The sequence below is a fragment of the Terrapene carolina genome, unplaced genomic scaffold, assembly GCF_002925995.2.
Source record: "Terrapene carolina triunguis isolate 2854851 unplaced genomic scaffold, T_m_triunguis-2.0 Scaffold69, whole genome shotgun sequence".
Lineage (NCBI taxonomy): Eukaryota > Metazoa > Chordata > Testudines > Emydidae > Terrapene > Terrapene triunguis.
In genome coordinates, this window is record NW_020664420.1 from 42,552,568 (window position 1) to 42,574,517 (window position 21,950).

At 42.1% G+C, this 21,950-nt stretch overlaps 1 protein-coding gene across 2 annotated transcripts in view; it reads left to right on the forward strand.

The window, feature by feature from the left end:
• CCDC125 (coiled-coil domain containing 125) overlaps positions 1-19,199 on the forward strand; it is a 39,098-nt gene extending 19,899 nt beyond the window's left edge. For both annotated transcript variants that reach the window (XM_024215059.1, XM_029910948.1), the window contains exons 8-12: positions 4,136-4,251; positions 6,064-6,171; positions 9,185-9,359; positions 18,452-18,585; positions 18,733-19,199. In XM_024215059.1, coding sequence (XP_024070827.1) covers positions 4,136-4,251; positions 6,064-6,171; positions 9,185-9,359; positions 18,452-18,585; positions 18,733-19,122 — 923 coding nt within the window. In that variant the 3' untranslated portion in view covers positions 19,123-19,199. The remainder of the gene's footprint in view (positions 1-4,135; positions 4,252-6,063; positions 6,172-9,184; positions 9,360-18,451; positions 18,586-18,732) is intronic.
• The last annotated feature ends 2,751 nt before the right edge of the window (positions 19,200-21,950 follow it).

A 21,950-nucleotide genomic window follows, 5' to 3' on the forward strand; every position in this document is an offset into this window, starting at 1 on the left:
AGCAGTTTGGCGGCGGGGGATCCTTCCGCTCCGGGACCCGCTGCCGAAGTGCCCTGAAGACCCGCGATGGGGGGTCCTTCCGCCCCGGGACCCGCTGCCAAAGTGCCGGGTCTTCGGCAGCAATTCGGCGGCGGGGGCCCCCTGCCGCCGAAGACCCCAGGCCCCCTGAATCCTCTGGGTGGCCCTGTTAGCAGCTGATGTCTGGAGATACCATCTTAAGCCAGATGTGGCTTACAAAATTTTTGATTCATTTCAACTTACCTTCATAACTGTGACTTCAGGATGTACTGATATTTTACATAATATAATAGGGAGTGGGATGTGTCTGTGTGCGAGAGAGAGAGACTCACTATCTCCTTTAAAAATGTGACTCTTTGCCATTACTTGAGCACTGCTCTCTAGCAACCTGTTGGAGCGTCACTGACATATTTGTGCTGAGTCATAGGATATTCATCTTCAGTAATAGAGACCCATCTTTGTTGTCTTTGACTTTTTCTTCTCAGTCCTACTGGCCTTGCAGATCTGGGGTATTTTCTCTGGAATGGGGAAGACAGGAGGGAATGATAGGTTGAGTGTAGACTCAAAATTCATGTTAGATGTATGATTTGACTGTTAAAATCTTTTCTTCCACACTGGTAGTTTGTTTTAGTTGCCACTCTTTGCATTAAAATAATGAAGTAGGGCACTCTGAATGAGCTTACAATGAGGTAACTTTTAAAAAAAGAATCATTGTGTCTTTTCCATCATGATCAGTAGCAAAACATAACTAAGCAAAGTGAGTTTGTTTAAAAAAGTGAAACTAACTTGATTTTTTTCTTTGTACAACACATTTTGTAGACAAGAAAAATAAAATGGACAGTTTATCTTGTCTTCAGCAGCGAGGTGTTTGATAGTGATCCAAATCAGATTGTTTCAGCTGCTTTATTAGAAGACCTTATTGGGGAAAAAAGTGAGAGGTGTATTATTCAGCAAAAAAACAGGCAACAGCATAATAATAGAATTGTTGAAATGGAGTGTGAAATAAAACGTGTAGATTTATATTAAGCGGATACTGGAAGCAATTGCTATGGAAGCTAGAACAGAAATACATAAAAAACTGGAGAAATAAGATGTTAATAAAATGAGGTTCAACAGTTTCACTTGAGGAGAATAAATCTGGTATCTAAGTATAGAATGTGAGAATACTGATATAATAAAATATTATATTTTTTTATTAAATATGCTTTTTATCCCAAAGAATCTGAAGTATTTCACAAATTATAACAACACTAAAATACGGCCACTTCAGGTGTGGAGGGAAACTACTATCCTGCTCCCTGTGGAGAAATGGAACATTTGGCTAAGAAAGCCAGGGCAAACTCCTGCTGTTATGAAAATTACTATGAGATAGTAAGGACCATATAGGACAATGGAACCTTTAGTTTTCAATATCTGAACTTATAGGTTCCCATAGCATATAGTATAGGATACTCAACTTATTTACCTTAGAACAGAGGTTCTTCAACTGTGGTCCATAGAGAGCTGGTTGGATCATATGATGCAAGCACCTCCCCTTATTTGTAGCTACAAAATTGCTTTAAAAGACAACTAAAAATACATGAATATTTTTCTAGTATTACTTTTTGAAGTAGGCAATTGTAGTTGTAAATGGAAAGAGAGGTGGTCACATGGTGTTGAATGGGAGGAGAGGGGATATGAGTTATCATCTCTATTAAAATATGGTCCACACTATGAGAACATTAGACTCCCTTCCTTAGAAGGAGGAAGGAATTTGAGCCTCTGGTTCTAGGGAGTCTAGGTATTCCAAACCTGATGCTTAAACCGTTAAACTAATCTCTCAAATAATTGGAAAAAACTTTAACACAGAATTAAGGTTGCGTGGTGATACCTTGTGTCCTTCCAGAATGTCAAGTTCAGCAAAACTCAAACCAGGAAATAGAGTTAAGATAAACACCCATGCAACCTTAACTCTGTCCCTCTGGAGCTGCCAGTAACCCCTGAGAATTATGTGATGCACTCCAGCTGCATTCAGTATGTTAGGTGTAGCTGTACTGAGAATGGAATAAGTTGGAGCAGCTTGGAAGAGCTGTAATTGTGATGTGAGGAGATCTGGGGATTAGTTTGAGGAGCATCATAGAACTGTGATTGTGATATGAGGAGATGTGGGTCTGGGTCTCCCCCCCCCCCCATGTGTGTTATCAAAGGAAAAAGGTGCATATATACTTTGAAGTTCCAGTCTGCATCATTTCAATACAGAATTGTGTTGGTTGTGTCAGTAGGAGGATACTGGGATTTTCTTGCCATGGGTATTGCCAGTAGTGAGATGGGATATAAAAGCAGTCTGTGGATTTAATGATGGGTAGGTGAAAGGTTGGGTTGTATCCTGTGTGCAAATGTCAAGAGGTTGTAAAAGAATAGGAGGTGGTTGTTTTAGTTTTACAAGTGTGGTATTTTTTTCAGGGGAGTAGGCTCAGTGTTTGAGCATAGGAGAAGTGCAGATAGTGCCTGTTCTATATTTCCTGGTTTTCAGAACTTTGAGTTTTGCTGAACTTGAGGTTCAGGAAGTGTGCAAGCTATCGGAAGGCAACCTTAACTCTGTGTTAATGAAGTTTTGTCATTTAATTTACTAGGTCTTTTTTAAAACAGGTAGTTAATGGTCATTTAGACAGTTGTAGTTCTCACCTAGGTTTGCAGTTGATACACTACTCTGGGTAGGTAATCAAAAGGCTTAGATTTTATATAGTGTTTTTCATCAGTAGGCTTCAAAGAAATTTACATCATCCACATTTTGCGTATGGGAAACTGAGTTACAGAGAGGTGAAGTGACTGGCCCGAGGTCATCCAGCAGGCCAGTGGCAGGACTAGGAATAGTCCTTGTCCAATGGTCTTGCCACTGGGCCACACAGTTGCTATGTGATTCCTCATTGCTCCTCCCCCCTCCTGTACATTTTGTTATAGCAGGATGGGGATAGTGGTTGTACTTTGAAACGTTTGTAATGTGTAGTTGCTAACAGACCCAGTGAGAAAAATCTTCTGATCTATGATCCAAAACCTTGACAGTTCTATTATAGTAACTTCAAGTGTGTGAGAAGATTAGTGTGCCTCTCTCCTCCACCCTCTGCCCCACCAACTTTTCCAGCTCCCCCTCCTTATAGTAATTTCTTCTAGATGTTTTAATTTGTTACCTGCAGGCTCTCCAACCCATATCTCAGCTCACATGGAGGGTAGGAAGAGGGGCTTAGGCCTCCCAGATCCTGGCACACACACAGAAGGGGAGAATGTAGGGCTGACAGATGCCCTTGCTCTTCTCCAGTGACCCTTACCTGAGCTCCCAACCCCTCTTACCTCCCTTCCCCACTTATCCCCCTCTCCTCCATATGGCAGCAAACCCCTTTCACCTCTCAGCAAACATTCCCGTCTACTTTTTTTTTTTATTCAAAAATGCATTATCCCAAAGTAAACACACTAACAGAGGCAGATTTTAGCAATATGCCATCCAGCATTTTGACCCACAGTGGGAACAGACACTGGCTGGATGAGTCAGATTCAAAGAACTACTACTGAACTCCTTGAGTTATCAAGTTTATGTGCACTAACAGTCCGTGCATTCTTGGTATAATCCATTGGAAATGAGAATAAGCACATAAGGCTTTCAAAGAGCCTAACTGGAGAAGCAAAATCATTTTCAAATAATGTATTAATTTGATTTCGCCCAAAGGGCTGGTGGGTACCAGGCACTTTGTTGGGGTAACCATTGAATGTTGGAGACCCTGATGCAATGATCTGAGCCATGTTTTGATTTCTATCTGTAAGGAGAAAAAAAGTTGCCAGAAACTCTCAACTTTAAGAGAAGCTGGTTTTTTTCGGGGGCTATATCTTGGTACGCTTTGGTCAAATGGCCCCAAATTTGGATCATGAATGGAATCCCATACCCAGCACAACACATTACAAAGCAATATAGCTAATAGTGTAGATTTTAGAGCACTCAGCAGAGTCAAGGTTTGAACAGAAAGTTGTTTTTAACCTTAACTGTAGGAGAGCTATCACTCTGCTGTAATTTCTTGGTAAGCAAAGTCAGATATTGAGGAGATTAGAAGCATGAAAAACTAATTATTTTCAATGTTGAATTTCATAGTTTTGAATCAACAGCGCTTGGAGTTTCTTGCAATGCTTGATGTAAAACAACAGAAGATTATTCAGGAAAATATGTCCATTAATAAAAGTGGCTTTACAGAAATTACAGGTCTTGAAGTAAGTGAGAATTTTGTTTTTCTTTATTTCAGTAAGTATGGTTGGTTGGAAGTTTTTGTTGTTGTTTTTGTTTTGTTTTGTTTTTTTTAAATACATTTTGTTTGAGCAGTTAATGAAGTTCCACAAAACATTTCCTTCCAAAAATTCATTTTGATAATGCATCAAAATACAGTATGACTTTTATAGCAAATGAGAAATATGCCTCCTGTTATTAACTGAGTGCTTGCAATAAATGGTCTCTGAGCCTGTTGGGCAATTATCTGCTTTGCTACTGTTGTGGAAAGGAAGAGCGGACCGAAGAAGCATCAGGATATCCTACTAATGTTAACACTATCTCCTCAAATTCTGTACTTTTCTCTTATGAGAGGAGACCGCTTTTGAGGTCTTCAGGGAGCAGCATAAATATACTGACAACTCTTCTGACTGTCCTTATGCTGTATGGTAGAAGCCATGCTTCTGGTCAGTAGAAGATACTCCACTATCCTGTCTGTCATGCTGCAAATGTGGCAAAAATGATGATGAATGATTAAGACTCCAATTTATATGATCCAAGGTCTGAGATTTCCAGAGAGCAGTCTGGAATATATCCAAGGCTTCCTTAACTTTCTGGGGCAGAACCCTATTGACAAGGACAAATAGTATGACATGACAGGTTGAATCCACATTCCTGGAAATATTCAGTCTAGCAAGATTACACTGTAATGGTCTCTTTATTACTTTTGTATTCAATTACAACTAGGGAGAACATTTTCAAAAGCTTCTAAGGGATTTAGGAGCACAACTGCCATTGAAAGTCATTGGGATTTATGCCCCTAAATCACATAAGCATTTTTGAAAATCTGCACCTAAACCTTTTAATAATCTCATAATATACAATATGTGTGGGTATGTCCACATTTGTTAAATATCTGACGGCTACTTATTCATAGGCTGAACTCAGTAATACCTTGTCTACACATTTATTCAGGGAATAGCTTGACATTTTTAATTTAAAAAAGAAAAAGTTTAATGCATTATGCATAAGACTACAATTTTGTCATGGATATTTTTAGTAAATGTCATGGACAGGTTAACGGAATCTGTGATTTCCAGAGACCTCCGTGACATTGGGGCACCACAGCAACTCAGCCACTGCTGGCAGCAGGGGACCCTCCCGCAGCAGCCCTGCTGCGATGTGCGGCAGAAGGACCCCTGCAACTGACCAGCCGCCACCACTGGCAGGGTCACCCAAGCTGCCCGGCCACCAGTGCTGCTGGCTGGGGACCTGGAGCTCTCTAGCCACAGTGTGGGGGGGACCCTGCAGCTCCCCAGCTGCCGCAGGCCGCAGTGGGGGATTCCCCCCACCCAGCTCCCAGTCCTGTGGGCAGTGGGGGGCCCCCAGAGTGCCCCAGCCACCACCGGCGGTGGCAGAAGGACCCTGGCAGCTGCAGCCAGCACATCCCTCGGCCCGTGCCGCTTCCCACAGCCCCCATTGGCCTGGAGCGGCGAACCGCGCCAGTGGGAGCTGCGATCGGCCGAACCTGCAGACGTGGCAGGTAAACAAACCATCCCGGCCCGTCAGGGTGCTTACCCTGGTGGGCTACGTGTCAAAGGTTGCCGATCCCTGTTGTAAAGTTTGAATAGTTTTTATCGCTTGTTTATTTTAATTAAAAATAAATGGCATGTGTGTGTAGATAATGTGGGTTTCCCTAACCCCAATCCACTACGATTTCAAGATATTTTTATTGGTAAAAATCTAGATTCTTTAAATTACTTAGTGTGTGCACATAGAGGTGTTTGAGTAACTGGTGTGTAATGCTCTTGGATTTGAAGCTGGCGGTTCTTGGAGCCTGCACCTGTAATGCTTCTGGAGGAGAGCCCTGTTCCTGTGCTAAAATGTCAGCTGCAACTCGAAAGCAGCTCCTTCAACTCAGACAAGAGGTAATGTAGCCTAACTTGGATGTGGAGCAACATAGATGTCTTTTTCATGAAAAAGTTTAGAATATACTTGCTATTTGGGTCTAGTACATTTCAAAAACAAAATAGTGCTTTTCAAAAGTCTCTGCAAGCTTTAGCAAATGCTATGGTAATACAAATAAGTAGTAGTAATAACACACTAGAAACTTTTGCTTGTGTAGTAATTTTTTGTTTTAAAAAATTTCTATACTGGCAAAAGCCCTATTGTAGATGGCGATAATGGCAATAAAGCACTTTTGCCAGTGTAGCATATTTTCTTAAAGAAACCAGTATAACCTATACCAGCAAAAGTACTGCATCTATACTAGGAAGGCTTGCCAGTATATCTATACCAGGAAACTTCTCTACTAGCCATAATTACTAGGTTTAAGTCACAACTGGTAGGGAGGATTTAGCAGTTCCCAGAAAGAGAGAGGAACTTCACAAGAGACAGAGAAATCTTTTTGCCTCCAAATCAGTTTTTCAGCACTAACTTCAGGTATTAAGTGTGGCAATTTTCCATAGAGGAAGACGGTGCCCTAGAGATCAGGAATATCACTTCTGCAACTCATATAATCTTCTGTAGTCCAAGCATATTTTTTTCTTAAATGCAAGTTGCTGGCATTATAAATCTCTCCTCCTGTTGTTTAACAGAGATGGACTGCTCCCTTATTTTTCTTATAATCTTTGCCACAGTTGATTATGTGCAAGATGCAGCAGCCTTTAACCCAGAGCCCAAATTTTCTCCAAATTGTAATTAGAGTACTTTAAAAGTTGTGGGTGTTTTTAAGCAAATTGATAGTTTTAAACTTTTACTGATCAGTAAAGGGAAAAAACGGCCAAGAACAGGAAACATATACACAGCGTCATAACTTTTTTCATTTTTCTGGTGTAAATGCACCATACCTGTATAGCACATTATCATCATTCCTAGGATTCAGAGAGGACTTGAAAATAGTAACAACTGCTCCTTGCTGTATTGGAGCCCTAATGTAATCTGTTAACATAAATTAATGTTTTTATGATATAAAAAGCTTGCAGGATTGAGAAAAGGATTTGTAAAATGAGACTAGATTTGCGTTGATTTTATTAATCTTATGTTCAGTTGCTGAATCCCATGTAATCCTTTTAAGTACCTCACAACATACAGTGAATGGATACTTTATGGCCCAATAGAGTATATATTGTGGAATTATATTTCATTGACCTGGGAGCAGTCCTGAGCTTCCAGTGCTGCTCCTTTACGAGGATGTTCTTGGAATTTGACGGTTTAAAAAAGATTTGCTGCATGAGGGTCTTGTTTTAAAGCTAAAGATAGGTGATCCTGAGCATGGTAATCATATACTAGTCTTAATTATTAAGAGGTATGATGAATTTGTTTGAATGGATGTTACAAATTTAAAACCTAAACTGATTTTTGCTTAGAGTTAGCTGGCATAAGTGAGTAGGTATGTAAACACACACACACACCCCTAATTTAAGAGTGCTGCCTTTTGCAGATATCCAGTTGTGGCCACGCTTTTATTAATGTATATGTGTGGTATGAGAGAGAGAGAGAAAATATAATACAATGACAGAGAGAGAAAACCCACATGTGGTACATTGAAATTGTTCAGAAGTTTTGCACAGAGCTAGCCTATATAAACCATGTAAACTTATTGTTAGCTATATCCGTCCTTCCTTTTTCCTCCTGTTGTTTGTCATATTTACTTGTTGCATCTTCTCAAAGTATATTTAAGTCCCTTGGGTTAAGGACCATGTCTTCCCTTGTGTTTGTACAGCTCCTAGCACAATGGAGTCATGATCCTGATTTAGACCTTTTAGGGCTACTGCAATACAAATAATAAATGCAGCAGCACAGAAACACAATTAAAATTGAATAACCTAAGTTCAATCCCTCAAAGATGGAAAATGATATTTGTGAGTTCTAGTTTTAGTTTGTTGGAAGCCCATTGGAAATCTCGATAGTGTAAGATTAAGTATTATTTTGAAAGGTCCATTGTGCATATGTAACAGTCTTCCACAGAAGTTGTCATCAATTTCAAGATTCATTTGGATTGAACAGGAAAATGGCTAAGAAAAATTAAAGTGAACTAAAAATGTCCATCAGGAATGCACCCTGAACAAGAACATGTGGGGAAAAATAGCTTGTCTGTTAAAAGAAGCAAGTCCTACAATCATTTTCTTTTTTAAAGACACACAACTGTGACTTTCTTCTAGTCATTTATAGCATGTTTTAGTCTGAAAAAGTGTTTCCTGTCTACCTTGCTTAAAGAATAGATTTAGTTAAAGCCATAATTTGTGTAGTGCATTTTTGTTTTATTTTATTTTATTACTTTTATAAGTATGGTATCCTTCCTCAGTGTCCTGCAGCTGTAGGGCAACAGTTCCCTTTTCAAAGAGCAGCACAGATTTGGAAATGATGCTATCATGGCTCTGTTGTACATGGGTTGTTCTCCTTGACACTAGTACCTCAGCTTCTAATAACATAGAACTCTCTTGCACATGTTCACAGCCTGGTTGTGACAGCAGTGCTGAGCTCAACTGGCATGCGAGACTCCTACTCCTCTTCAAGCTGTCCTGGAGGGGCAAACAGTACTGCAGGAGAGCCAATTAGTGCAGAGGATGTGTGTGTGTGTGTGTGTGTGTATGTAGATATATACACACACATTCAGGGGTAAGGATTTCAATCCCCACTTCAAAATTATTCTTTTAGCAAGCTAGTGTTTAGTTTGTTTTCCTTCTAAAAAGAAAAAAAGATTGTTTTGAAGAAGTACTGATGTCACCACTTCCCTAAAAGTATCTAGCTAGCTCCTACTCTATCTCCATTCACCCATAAAGGCCTGGTATGTGTGTGTCTGTGTTGGCAGTGCTCTTTCCATATGATAGTATAAGAAATCCTGCTATCTGTGTTAATAGACACAGTCTAAATTTTTTTTAACTGCTTTGGCTTCCTAGTTTGTGTGATGCATTCTATTTTTTCCTTAATTTAAAATAGTGTGAAGCTCTGAAGAAGAGTAAAGAAGAAGCGTATATAATGGCAGATGCCTTCAGAATTGCATTTGAGCAGCAGTTAATGCAGAGGAAAGACCAGGCTTTGAGGCTCACACAAGTGAATAAGATCTGTAAAAAAGAAACAAAACTTATAAACTGGAAACGCCTGAAAGAGGATGGTAACTGTGATGTTTCATAATTATGTTGTTGTTGGAATTTAAGTAAAATTAATAAGTATCAGTAGGAAAGAGGATAGGTTTATTGAAGAGTTACAACACTCTGTTTCATTTACAGCTGTGATCCAATTGCTGACCTAAGAATCCTTAGAATCAAGAAAAAAGAAGTTATGTGAAAATTGTAAATACATCACAATACTGTGTCATCTAGTTAGGGATTTTCTGCTGGAGGTTTCACAACTTCTATTTTAGGAATTCTGTACATAAATAGAACTTGCTTGTAATCACTAACAATAACTTTAACAGTATATTGGATCTATCAGTCTAGATTTTTTAATCTAATTTTTTTTATCCTGCACTCAGAGGATATGGTCTGAATAAAATCCCTGAAAAAAATCGTTAACTATGGCACTAATAACATATTGGATATTAAAACTGCAGGGATCTTCAAAATCAAACATACTTTTACACCATTTATGATATTTGTTTAACTTTTGCACTCAACTTGGACTGTGAAAATAGACTGATCTCTTTAGTTATCCTATAGTAGCACAGTGTATCACATTTCAGTTGTAAATATTGCAGAGGGAATGTTTGTTCTTCTTTGAGTTGTGTCCCTATGGATGCTCCACGTTAGTTACTTCAGGTGTGCATGTGCCTCTTGAGCCCTTGATTAGAGAGTTTCCATAGGCAGTGTCCGTTCAGCTCACGCATGCCCTCTATACAATCTCATGCCACACACCAAGGTTATATAGCAGGCAAACTGCCCTGGGTTCCTTCTTTACAACCTGGGACTGAGATGGAGCTCTAGCGTGTCCACCTTGTGCATGCATCACCATGTTTTGCTGTTCTATTGTTAGTTTAGTGTGTCTAGTTAGAATTACTTGTAGATAGTAGTGAGAGGTTTGGAATTTTTTCTCCCCCCCCCCCCCTTCTTTCCCCCTGGGGAACTTATTTGGCCTAGCTGGACATGCCTGGCTTCCCAGGTTTCAAATGTTACTTCTCTTGTCAGGAAGCTGTCTGGTCAGTGATGGCCAATCTAAGTGCTGATGTTGCTTGGGAGAGTCCCATGTCTCCCAAAAGTGTAGCTTTTGCCTGGCTCTAAAATCTAGAGCATGGAAGAATCGGTAAACCAAATTGAAGCTTCGGATGATGGAGCGTTCCTTTCAACCCACTTCTGAGTCAGATCAGGAGTCTGTCTCGTATACATCTGTCTCCAGTGCCCCATCGACCTCGGGTAAGGTCTCCCTTAAGAGGGGTGGGGGAAGAGTGTGGAGGACTCAGAGAAGGTACCGAAGAAGAGGACCTTGGGCTCCCACTACAAGAGCCAGCTCCCAAAAGGCCCCCATCTCCTTCTAAGTCTGCAGTGTCAGAGGCTTCGCCTTCTTGACTCAGTACCATGGAGGTGAAGGACTCTTCCTCTGGTACTGGTGGGGCTGGGAGATCCTGGAGCACTTTGGAGAAGCACAGCTCCTTGGTACCATCTGGGAAGAACAGAGTGGCCCAGGACATACACTCCTGTAGAACAGCACCATCTACATCAGACTTAGCAGTGGTGTCTTTGCATTCTGGTCCATCAGTACCAGCAAAATCAAAGCATCAGACACCTTTGGCCCCAGCATCTATATGTTCCAGATCAACGGTACCCTCCACCTCAACTTCTGCATCAGTACCAACCCACTTGCTACCCCAGGAATTCTGCTACTCCAGGGACTTGTCAGTGTTAGACAAGCTGGAGCCTCACTGCTCATGGATGCCAACTGAGTCTCAGTACTGAGACCCCAGTCCCCAGATTACCATTGCTACCTTGCAGGATTCCCCACCCTTTTCTACTGGGTCCCTCTTCCCCATTAAAGGACATTGAGGAGGATGAAGGAGACGTTCAATTGGTCTCCTACTTATCAGTGCAGAGTTCCCCGCGCATCATTACAGGACCCCATACTTTGACAAGGATTCTTATCCATATCAGGGATGGTGGTATCAGTCCTGGGTACCACACCCTCTCCTGTAGAGGCCTCCCTAGTGGCTATACTGAGATCTTTGGGCAGCATATTGGGAGCAATTTGCCAGACTTCTGGCTCCATTGCACCAGGAGACTAGGGTTTCACAGTCTCTTCCACCAAACCCCTGACACGAGGAGACCTTTGAAGAATAGGAGACTGGGTTGGACAAAGAGTCCACCCCTTAAACTCCTATTTCGTCTTCATCCCCGGACGAGGCAGTTATACCTCTGCTACCACCGATGTCAGACAGTTTTCGCCAGTTCCAAGACCTTGTGAAGAAGATGGCTGACACCCTCCAGATACCGCTTGAGGAAGTTAAAGACTCACAGCACAATCTCCTGGACATTCTGCAGTTGACAACACCCACCCCAGTTGTGCTACCTATTAATGAAGTACCCCTGGATCCAGCAAAGACTGTGTGACGAACTCCTGCCACCATCCTACCAACTAATAAATGGTCAGAGAAGAAATATTATGTTTCCTGTAGGGACTCAGAATTTTTGTTTTCCTTCCTCCCCACCTAATTCCCTGAGGGTGGATGCCATAAACAAGGTGGTAAACAGCATTATGCCAGGACTCCCCCTTAAGATAAGGATCAGAAGAGGTTTGACCTTTTTGGCTGAAAGGCGTACTCATCCACGACCCTCCAGTTTTGGATCACAAACTAGCAGGCAATCATGGCCACCATATGACTTTATGAATTACAATAAGTTTACAACCTTTATTAAATATCTTCCAAAGGAGTATAGAGAGCACTTCTAGGCCATCACTATGGAGGATCAGTTATTATCCAGAACCTCTCTTCAAGTGTCCTTAGATGCCATGGACACTGTGGCTAGATCCATCTCCACAACGATTGTCGTGTACAGGGCGTTGTGGGTCTCAGCTATTGGGGTTCCCGAGAGAGGTTCAGAATACTTTTGAGGACCCTCCTCTGTGATGGTCATAAGCTCTTCTCAGGGACTACGGATGAGTCCCTGCACAGGCTGAAAGACTCCAGGACCACAATGAGGTCTCTAGGTATGTGCACCTCTACAAACAAGAGGTGATATAGCAGTTCTCAAACTGCGTAGAGATTGTGCTTGGCCCAGTTCTCTGGATTTCACTGAACCACCAAATCTGGTAGAAAGAGATGCATCTGAAGAAGTGGGTTTTTTACCCACGAAAGCTTATGCCCAAATAAATCTGTTAGTCTTTAAGGTGCCACCAGACTCCTCGTTTTTGTGGATACAGACTAACATGGCAACCCCCTGATACTTAGAAAGAGATGAAAATTCCAGAGGAAAAGAGCTTCTCACCCGCCTTCAGCGAACACTCAGTCCTTGTCGAAACAACAGTTTTGATGGGTTGGTTGAGGGTTCAACTCCTCCTTCGGCTCTAGTTAGCAAGCTGCAAACTTTCACCCACCATTCCGCTTTTTAAGACTGCCTTTCCCATTTCCAACAGGCGGCTTATTACAACAGAGAAGTTGGTCATGGACATTATAACATCAGATACATCATCCACTTTATGTCCCTCCCACTTTCTTCCCTATCCCTCTTCAGGGACACCTCTCATGAGACTATACTGGGTCAAGAAGTACACTCTCTCCTTCGTTTAGAAGTGATAGAACAGGTCCCATCCCCTCACAGTGGGATCAGAGATGACTGAACAAATTTTAAAGTCTTAAAACTTCAGAATGGTGACTCTGGCAATTACAATCCCTTATGTAGAGCTAGGAGATTGGTTTTTATCCCTCAAGCTACAGGACACCTATTTCCATATGGCAGTAGATCCTGCACACAGCAAATACCTATATTTCACCATGGACCTGGATTATTTTCAATATTGAGTCCTTCCCTTTGGCCTTGTTTTAGCCCCAAGGGTGTTCTCAAAGGTTCTAGTGATAGTAGCCATTTATCCACTACAGTAAGGAACTGTTTGCAGCTCATGGGTCATATGGCAGCTTACACTTTCATGACCAGGCATGCAAGACTATCACTGCTTTCAGGGCTGGTTCAAAAGGATCTATCTGTTCCTCAACCAGAGACAGCTTGGACAAACAGGTCACAGTTCACTTCTGGGTGAAGAATGCCCTAAATTGGTGGAAAAATCAACTCAGTGTCTGCGTGGGCATCCCTTTCATCCACCCAGTTCCAACAATATCTGTGACAACAGATGCATTACTGTTAGGGTAAGGAGCATACCTCAATACCCTCATAACTCAGGGCAGATAGTCATCTCAGGAAACCAGTCTCCATATCAACCTGGAACTCAGGGGAGTCAGAAATGCCTGCCTTCAGTTCCTACCTCTTATCGGGGCAAATCAATCAAGATCATGACAGATGGTATGGCTTGCATGTTCAACAAACTGGGAGGAGCAAGATCTCCCTGCTTGTTTGCCAAAACTATGAAGTTATGGAACTGGTGAATTGCCCATCAGATTCAGATCTCAGCCATTTAATTCCCTGGAGTCCAGAATGTCACAGATATGCCCAGAAGGGGTTTATCCCAGGACTACGAATGGGAGTTGGACTCTCAAATTCTTCATGTGATTTTTCTAGAGGTGGGGACTTCCAAAGGTGGGCATATTTGTCACATCCAGCAACTGGAAATGCCCCTTATCCTGCTCAAGAGGAGACCTAGGTCACCATTCTTTGGGAGACGCCTTTCTCCTTCCCTGGACAAAGGGCTTGTTCTACACATTCCCTCCAACACCACTAATTTTAAGAGTGATGAAGAAGATCAGACAGGACAAGACCAGGGTTTTCCGTATAGTACCGACCTGGCTGATGCCAAGATGGTATCCTTATCTGCTTCATCGGTGTGTCCAACTGACATTTAAGCTTCTGACCATCTGTCATCTCTTCTCCCAGGAAGCAGATTGTGTGTTTCACCCCAACCTAGAGATCCTTCATCTCCAAGCACGGCTCATAGATGTCCACAGGCTTAGAATCCACCTGCTTGACAGGAGTACAGCAGGCATTACTAAACAGTAGATGGGACTCAACTTACCTTCAGAAATGGAAAAGGTTCCATCAATGGTATCGCTGTCACCGCCTTGTGCCTGAATCTTCTCCCCTCTCAGCCATCTTGAATTACCTGCTGGACTGGAAGAGATCAGGGTTATCAATTACCTCCATTAAGATTTATCTGGCTGAAATATGAGCATTTCATTCCCCACTAGAGGGATTTTCTATACCTGATCACCCTGTGTCCTCTAGATTTATTAAGGGTTTGGAGAACCTTGACCCCGCCCCCAGGTTAAGGATCCTACTCCAATTTGGGATCTCAAACTGGTATTTAGATACTTTGAGATCTCTGTTTGAACCTATGGTGACCAGCACCTTGTTTCATTTATCTATGATGATGGTCTTTCTAGTCACTATCATGTCAGCCCACAGGGTTGGGGAGAATGGGGCCTTGATGGCAAATCCCCCATTTATGGTATTTTTCAAGGACAAGGTCTCCTTAGGACCACATCCAAAATTCTTACCTAAGGTGCTGACGGATTTCCATCTTACCCAGTCTATTCATCTACTGGTATTTTTTCCTAAACCACTCAGCATGAGACTTTCTTTCATACATTGGATCTGAGATGAGCATTGACCTTTTATCTGGATAAGAACAAGCAATTTTGAAAAGCACCTAGACTGTCTCCATTGCAAAAAGATTCAAGGAATACATGAAATCTTCACAGAGACTTTCAAGGTGGATCTCTGAGTATATTATTGCTTGCTATGATGCTATACCTCGCCAAAGGATAATAACAGACTTTGCAAGATTGCAGGCAACTTCCACAGCTTTAGTCAAAAACCTTCCAGTGTTTGAAACAGGCCCATCTAGCAGCTCTACCTTAGTGCATACTTTTTCTAAACATTATGCCTTGGTTCTTGCCATCAGTTCTGATGCAACACTTGGTTCTGCTCTACTGTCTTCAGTCTTGGACTTGATTCCAAAGCTCCCCATCCCCTGTGGGGATACCCCTTGGGAGTCACTGGAAGTGGAGCATCCATAGGGACACTACTTGAAGAAGAAGTTACTCCTAGCCCACGAAAGCTTATGCCCAAATAAATTTGTTAGTCTCTAAGGTGCCACAAGGACTCCTCATTGTTTTTGCTGATACAGACTAACACGGCTACCGCTCTGAAACCTGTCACCTTGTGGAGTAACTCTGTTTTTTTGAGATGTGTCTCTCTATGGATGCTCTACTATCCACCTTCCTTCCCCCCTGCTTCAGACTGCTCTTTGTTGCACTGTCAGATAGAGAAGGAACCAGAGGTGAAAGTAAGCCGGTAGGGTCCGGTACAGTTGCGCCGGACTGGACTGGCTTCTTCGGCGGCGATTTAAAGGGCCCAGGGCTCCAGCTGCTGCGGGGAGCCCCGGGCCCTTTAAAGCACCGCACGAGCCCCACTGCCGGAGCTCCGGCGGCGCTTTAAAGGGCCCGGGGCTCCCCGCAGCGGCCGGAGCCTCTGGCCCTTTAAAACACTGCCGGAGCCCCAGGGCTCCTGCAGCTGGGCTCGGGCGGGAATTTAAAGGGTCCGGTGCTCCTGCAACTGCAGGGAGCCGTGGGCCCTTTAAATCCCCGCCCGAGTCCTGCCGCCCCAGGGTAGTGGCGGCAGGGCTCCTGCGGTGATTTAAAGGGCCCGGAGCTCTGCGGCGGCTGGAGCCCCGGGCCCTTTAATTCGCCCCTGAGCCCGGGGCTCCCAGCCACCTCTGCAGCTGGTAGCTCTGGGGTGATTTAAAGGCCCTGGGGCTCCCAGCCAGAGCCGGAGCCCCAGAACCTTTAAATCTTGAAAGGCCCCGCCTCTTCCGGTTGAGGCCACGCCTATTCTGGTTGAGGCCACACCCCTGCTCAGGACTCCGGCGTACCGGTAAGTCCTTTAAGTTATTTGCACCCCTGGAAGGAACTGAGGAAAATTTGCCTGTGCAGCCATATATATTGTTGATGTGTGGCCTGTGGTTGTATAGAGGGTATGTGTGAGTCGAATGGACACTGCTAATGGAAAATCTCTGACCAATGGCTTGAGAGGCACCTGAAGTAACTGAAGTGGAGCACCCATAAGGACACACATCTTGAAGAACCGCAGTTACTGCACAAGGTGAGTACTCTTTTCTTTTTAAGAAAAAACAACCAACAACTTTTATTTAGAATTGTAATGACTTTTTGTGAAAAGATTTATATTGTTAATAGGATTTATACAAGCTTATTGTTACAAATTTTAATTCTGGGCAAGATTTAACTTACAGTTTTAGTTGCTTTTTTTTTTTTTTTTATAAAAGAAAAATTTGTTGATAGTACTCATTTGTTTTATAGTAGTATTATGATTAGGGCTATGATTTTGTCACGGAGGTCATGGAAGTCATGGATTCCATGACTTCCAGAGACCTCTGTGACTTGAGCCCCCAGCGCCTCAGAACTGTAGGGTCCCCTGCCACCCCTGGCAGCTGGGAACTGCGGGGGCCCAAGCTCCCGGCCGCAGAGGGAGGCAGGGTTGCCCCGCAGGCAGCTCCCAGCCAGGGCGGAGGCAGGGGTGCCCAGAGCTCTGAGGCAATGGGGAGACCCCAAACTCCTGGCTGCTGCGGGCAGCAGGGCTCTCTGGAAGTCCCGGCTGCCACAGGCGCCTGGAGCACGGAGCCGCTGCAGGCGCCCGGGAGCACAGAGCCGCCAGCGGTGGCATGGGGCTCGGCGCCTCCACAGGCGGCACGAAGCACTGAGCCTCCGTGGGCAGCACAGAGCAGTGAGCCTCCGCGGAGGGCACAAAGCACTGAGCCTCCATGGGCAGCTGGAGTGCCCCGAGCTTGGAGCCGCCAGGGGTGGTGGGCAGACCCCGTATCTCCAACCCAGGCCCCCCTGGATGATGTGGGGAGCCTGCAGCTCCCCATTTTGTCATGCATATTTTTAGTAAAAGTAGATAGGTCACAGGCTTCCATGAATTTTTCTTTATTGCCCGTGACCTGTCCGTGACTTTTACTAAAAATATTCGTGACAGAATCTTAGCCTTAATTATGATGTATGATAAATTCACAAGGTAAGGAAATTACAACTTTGAATTAAGCACAGAAATGTGTGTTGAATATCCCCCACTCTCTAGGCAATTTGAGAAATATTACATAATATATAAACAAGTTTTAACTATTTTTAGAAAACATTCTTATCAATAATACTTGGCACTGGCCATCCGCAGATCTCAAAGAGATCTGTAAAGGAGAGGAGTAAATATCATTATCCTTATTGTACACATAGGAAAACCAAGGTACAGAAAATATTAAGTGCTTTGTTCACAAATCCACGGCAGAGCTGGGAACAGAACCCACTTCCAGTCCCATGTGTTATCCACTGACCCACTGCTGCTATGGTTTGTGAAATCTGCTAGGTTTTTTTCTTTGTTTGCTAAAGAGGCCCCTGAATGTAATATTCTGACATGGGATATATTTTAGAAGTTTTCATGAAACTACTGATTATTCTGGTGTCTTTGTTCGCTAATTATATGTCCTGAGGCATCTTCAGCAAACATAAAGAGAACTTAAAACTTCCACACTCTTTTTAGAGTGGGATATTAGCATATATTTCTAGACTTAACTCAGGATAGTTTATCCTTTGTTTATTTTAATCTTCATTGAAATTTAAATATATATTTAGCAGTTTAAGACTTATAACTTTTTACATTTCTTTCACAAAACCTTTTTTAACCTAGCATATAGTGTCCCTTTTATAAAAAAAAAAACAAAACAAGTAGGGATTGTTATAATAATACCTACCCTCTTATATTGAGTTTTTCATCAGTAGATCTCAAAGGACTTCACAGTCTTTATAGAAGAGCCAAAGTGTATTTCTCATGCAGTTCCAGAAGTTTCCATTTTGTTGACCCATGTTTGCAATAAAAAGACTATTTTATCATTGGCGTGGGCCAGCACAGCATTGCATGCAAAACCATTTGCCATATTGTGTCCAATGAAAATCATCTATAATTTGGATTACCACTTTATAAACTTCCATATCTTACTTTGTAAATGTGTATTTTATCCCAAAGTCAACCTTTTTTTGCTTAAAGAATACTAGTTTTCATGTCCTTATTGTGTATTTCAAATGAAGTGTATTCCTTTTCTCAGGACTTGTGATGTTGCAAGGGAACAAGAAAAATCTGGGACAAAAGTTGACGGGCATGCTTATTTCTGATGCTGACTGCAGGAAAATGGAAGAATTGGATAATCCTCATGAAATCCTTAGGATGCTAATAGATTTGGTTAGTATCTTAAAAAAAATCTCGAAAAGGCATATTGATCAAAGTTGGCTTTGTTCCCACTGAGCAAACAAATATTGTTGACTCGCATATGATGATGTTCTAAGGAATAGTTTATAAACTAGTTTTCTTTTTTTCTTTTTAATACAGCTGAATGATAAAGAAGAGGCTTTGGCTCATCAAAGAAAGGTTAGTTATATGCTGGCTCGTGCAATGGAGGAAAAAGAAGATGCATCAAAGCAGAGTAACGAAAACAATCTTTCAGGAGAAAACATTACTCTGAAGAACCATCAGGATACAGCTTCAGAATCTCAAGAGTCAACTGAGCTTGAATATTCATGTTGCCAAAATCTTGGCTCTCAGGACAACACTTTCTCAATTCTCAACACAAAAATATATCAAAAATCAGTAAGACCACTTAAAAAATCACATTCCTGGCCATCCAGGAATTTAAAAGAAAATTATGTGCAAGGGATAGATGAAACTACAGATATGAATTGTACATATCAAGAGCACTCAGAATTAAAAAATAACTTGTGATAGTGCTAAGGCACAAGTAAGCCTTGCAGGGCACGTCCTAGGCATCCCTAAATTTAAACTCTAATTCTGTAATAAAATTCCAGAAAATCTGGTTTATGAAGAAGGGGGGTGGGGGGAGGGATAGCTCAGTGGTTTGAGCATTGGCCTGCTAAACCCAGGGTTGTGAATTTAATCCTTGAGGGGGCCACCTAGGGATCTGGGGCAAAATCAGTACTTGGTCCTGCTAATGAAGGCAGGGGGCTGGACTCAATGACCTTTCAGGGTCCTTTCCAGCTCTGTGAGATAGGTATATCTCCATATATTTTATTTTAACTACTTTTCTAAAGAACATATTTCAATACTCAGGTTAAAAATGTTAAGATACTTATTTTTTTTAATTATGTTGTACTGTATAAGCCTTTTTAGACTTTGTAAACTGTCTGTTTACTGTCTGCTTCTGTGTGTGCCTGCTACTATGAAAAAAAAGTCGGCCAAAAGTTTTTGGAAGGATTGGTGTATTAATTAATCAAGGTGGTTTGTTTTTGCTGTGGGGATGGTTTTGCCTTTTACCTGTTCTTTTCCTCTTACGTCTGATAACCAAAATAAAGACCTTAAAAAACCATTTGATTCTCTTCCAACTCTGCCGTGTGCTTAAAAAAAGGTATAAGAAATGTGTGGAAAACCAAGAGTCATGCTGTGTTGTATCTGTAGTTCATTAATTAACATTAGCAATGCTGGATGCATTTCAAAATCCTGTATGTAACACATAGCAGCAAAGACCATTCCAGATTAAGTCCCAACAAATAGCTTCATGGTTTCAGTGTTTGTTTTGTTTTATTATTTAAGTTATAATTATACCAGTGTTTTGATATACCTTATGATTAGGGCCCTACCAAATTCACAGTCTATTTTGTTCAATTTCACGGTCGTAGGATTTAAAAAATAATAAATTTCTTTATTTCAGCTATTTAAATCTGAAATTTCACAGTGTTGTAATTGAAAGGATCTTGACCCAAAAAGGAGTTGTGGGAGGGTCGCAAGGTTATTGTAGGGGGTTGTTGTGGTACTGCTGTCCTTACTTCTGTGCTGCTGCTGGCAGTGGTGCTGCCTTCGGAGCTGGGCAGCTGGAGAGCGGTGGCTGCTGGCCGGGAGCCCAGCTCTGAAGGCAGAGCCACTGCCAGCAGCAGCGCAGAAGTAAGGATGGCATGGTATGATATTGCCAACTTTACTTCTGCGCTGTCGCCTGCCGAGCTGGGCGCTAGGGCAGCAGCCGCCACTCTCCAGCAACCCAGCTCTGAAGGCAGCAATGCAAAAGTAAGGGTGGCATGGTATGGTATTGCCACCCTTACTTCTGTACTGCTGCTGGTGGGGTGCCGCCTTCAGAGCTAGATACCTGGACAACAGCTGCCACTCTCCAGCTGCCCAGCTCTGAAGGCAGCACAGAAGTAAGGGTGGCAATACTACAACCCCCCTAAAATAACCTTGTGACACCCCCCCTTGCAACTCCCTTTTGTGTCAGGACCCCCAATTTGAGAAATGCTGGTCTCCCCTGTGAAATCTGTATAGTATAGGGTAAAAGCACACAAAAGACCAGATTTCACAGTCCGTGATGTGTTTTTCATAGCTGTGAATTTGGTAGGGCCCTACTTATGATAAGGTGTTAAGTTTCTGAGACTACACTTAAACATAATTTTTACCAGCTATTTGGACACAGTCCAAAAGTTGACCTACACTGAAACTTTCTGGGAAATAGCCTTTCAGTTCCAAGTTGGTTTTATCTCGTTCATTAAAAATATCTATCACTCCATGGCTTTCTTTAATATTTGCAAGTACTTGTCGTTTCTTAAAACGTTTCTATTTAGCTGCATTTGCAGCAAGTAGTTATATGATAAACTCCATTTCTAGCTAGAACAGGATGAATACCAGAAAAAATAATGTTGAATATTTTTGATTGATATTGCTGCTATTCTTAGAGTAAAATCTTTTCAATTAATATTATTTGACCAGTTAAACGGTTCGGGAAAACAGCAGTTTGCAGACATATATGTTCATTGAATAGTATTTAACCATGTGTACGCAGATCAATTCTGATATAATTGAGGATGCTCATGTTCAAACAGGGAACTAGCAAAAAGAACAATATACTTTTTAAGGTTTCAGCTGTGTTAGCAATTCAGGAAATTTGGAATGATCAGTAGTTTCTGCTCAAGGGAAGCTAATGACTATATTGAGGGACTAAGGACAAAAGCCTTGTCTCATTGAAGTGTATGTGAATTTCGCTGTTAATTAGGTCACAGGCCCAAATCCTGCTCCCATCTACATTATGAAAGTGACTATTTTAAAGCATGATGATTTAATACAGCTGGGGACCAACTTGATAAAGACCAAGTCCAAAACAGGTTTGTTGTTTTGTACTTTAGCCTGGTTATAACATTGGTCCTGTCCACAAAGACCAGGACCAAAGCAGAGTTGTAACATGGTGGTTCCCAAACATGTTTTAACACAGACAATTTCATAGTGCATATGGTCCCTAAGATACATTAGCAGAGCTATTAAATCTTTCAAATCACCTGCCCACACTATCCCTGGCTGATGCCAAGGCTGTTAGTCACTGTTTCGTGAGCACTGAATTTCCTTATAAATTAAAAGATTCTGGGCCCAATGCTATTTCCCTGGAAGTTGGTGGGGATTTCAACTAGTACAGTATAGCCCTGATCCCTCACTAGAGCTTCTAGGTGCTAGCATAATATGAATAATAAATGATGTAATTTAACCACAGAGAATAATATTTTTGAAACCTAAACATATATTGAGTTTTTATATAAATAAAATATAAGCTAAAATATTTG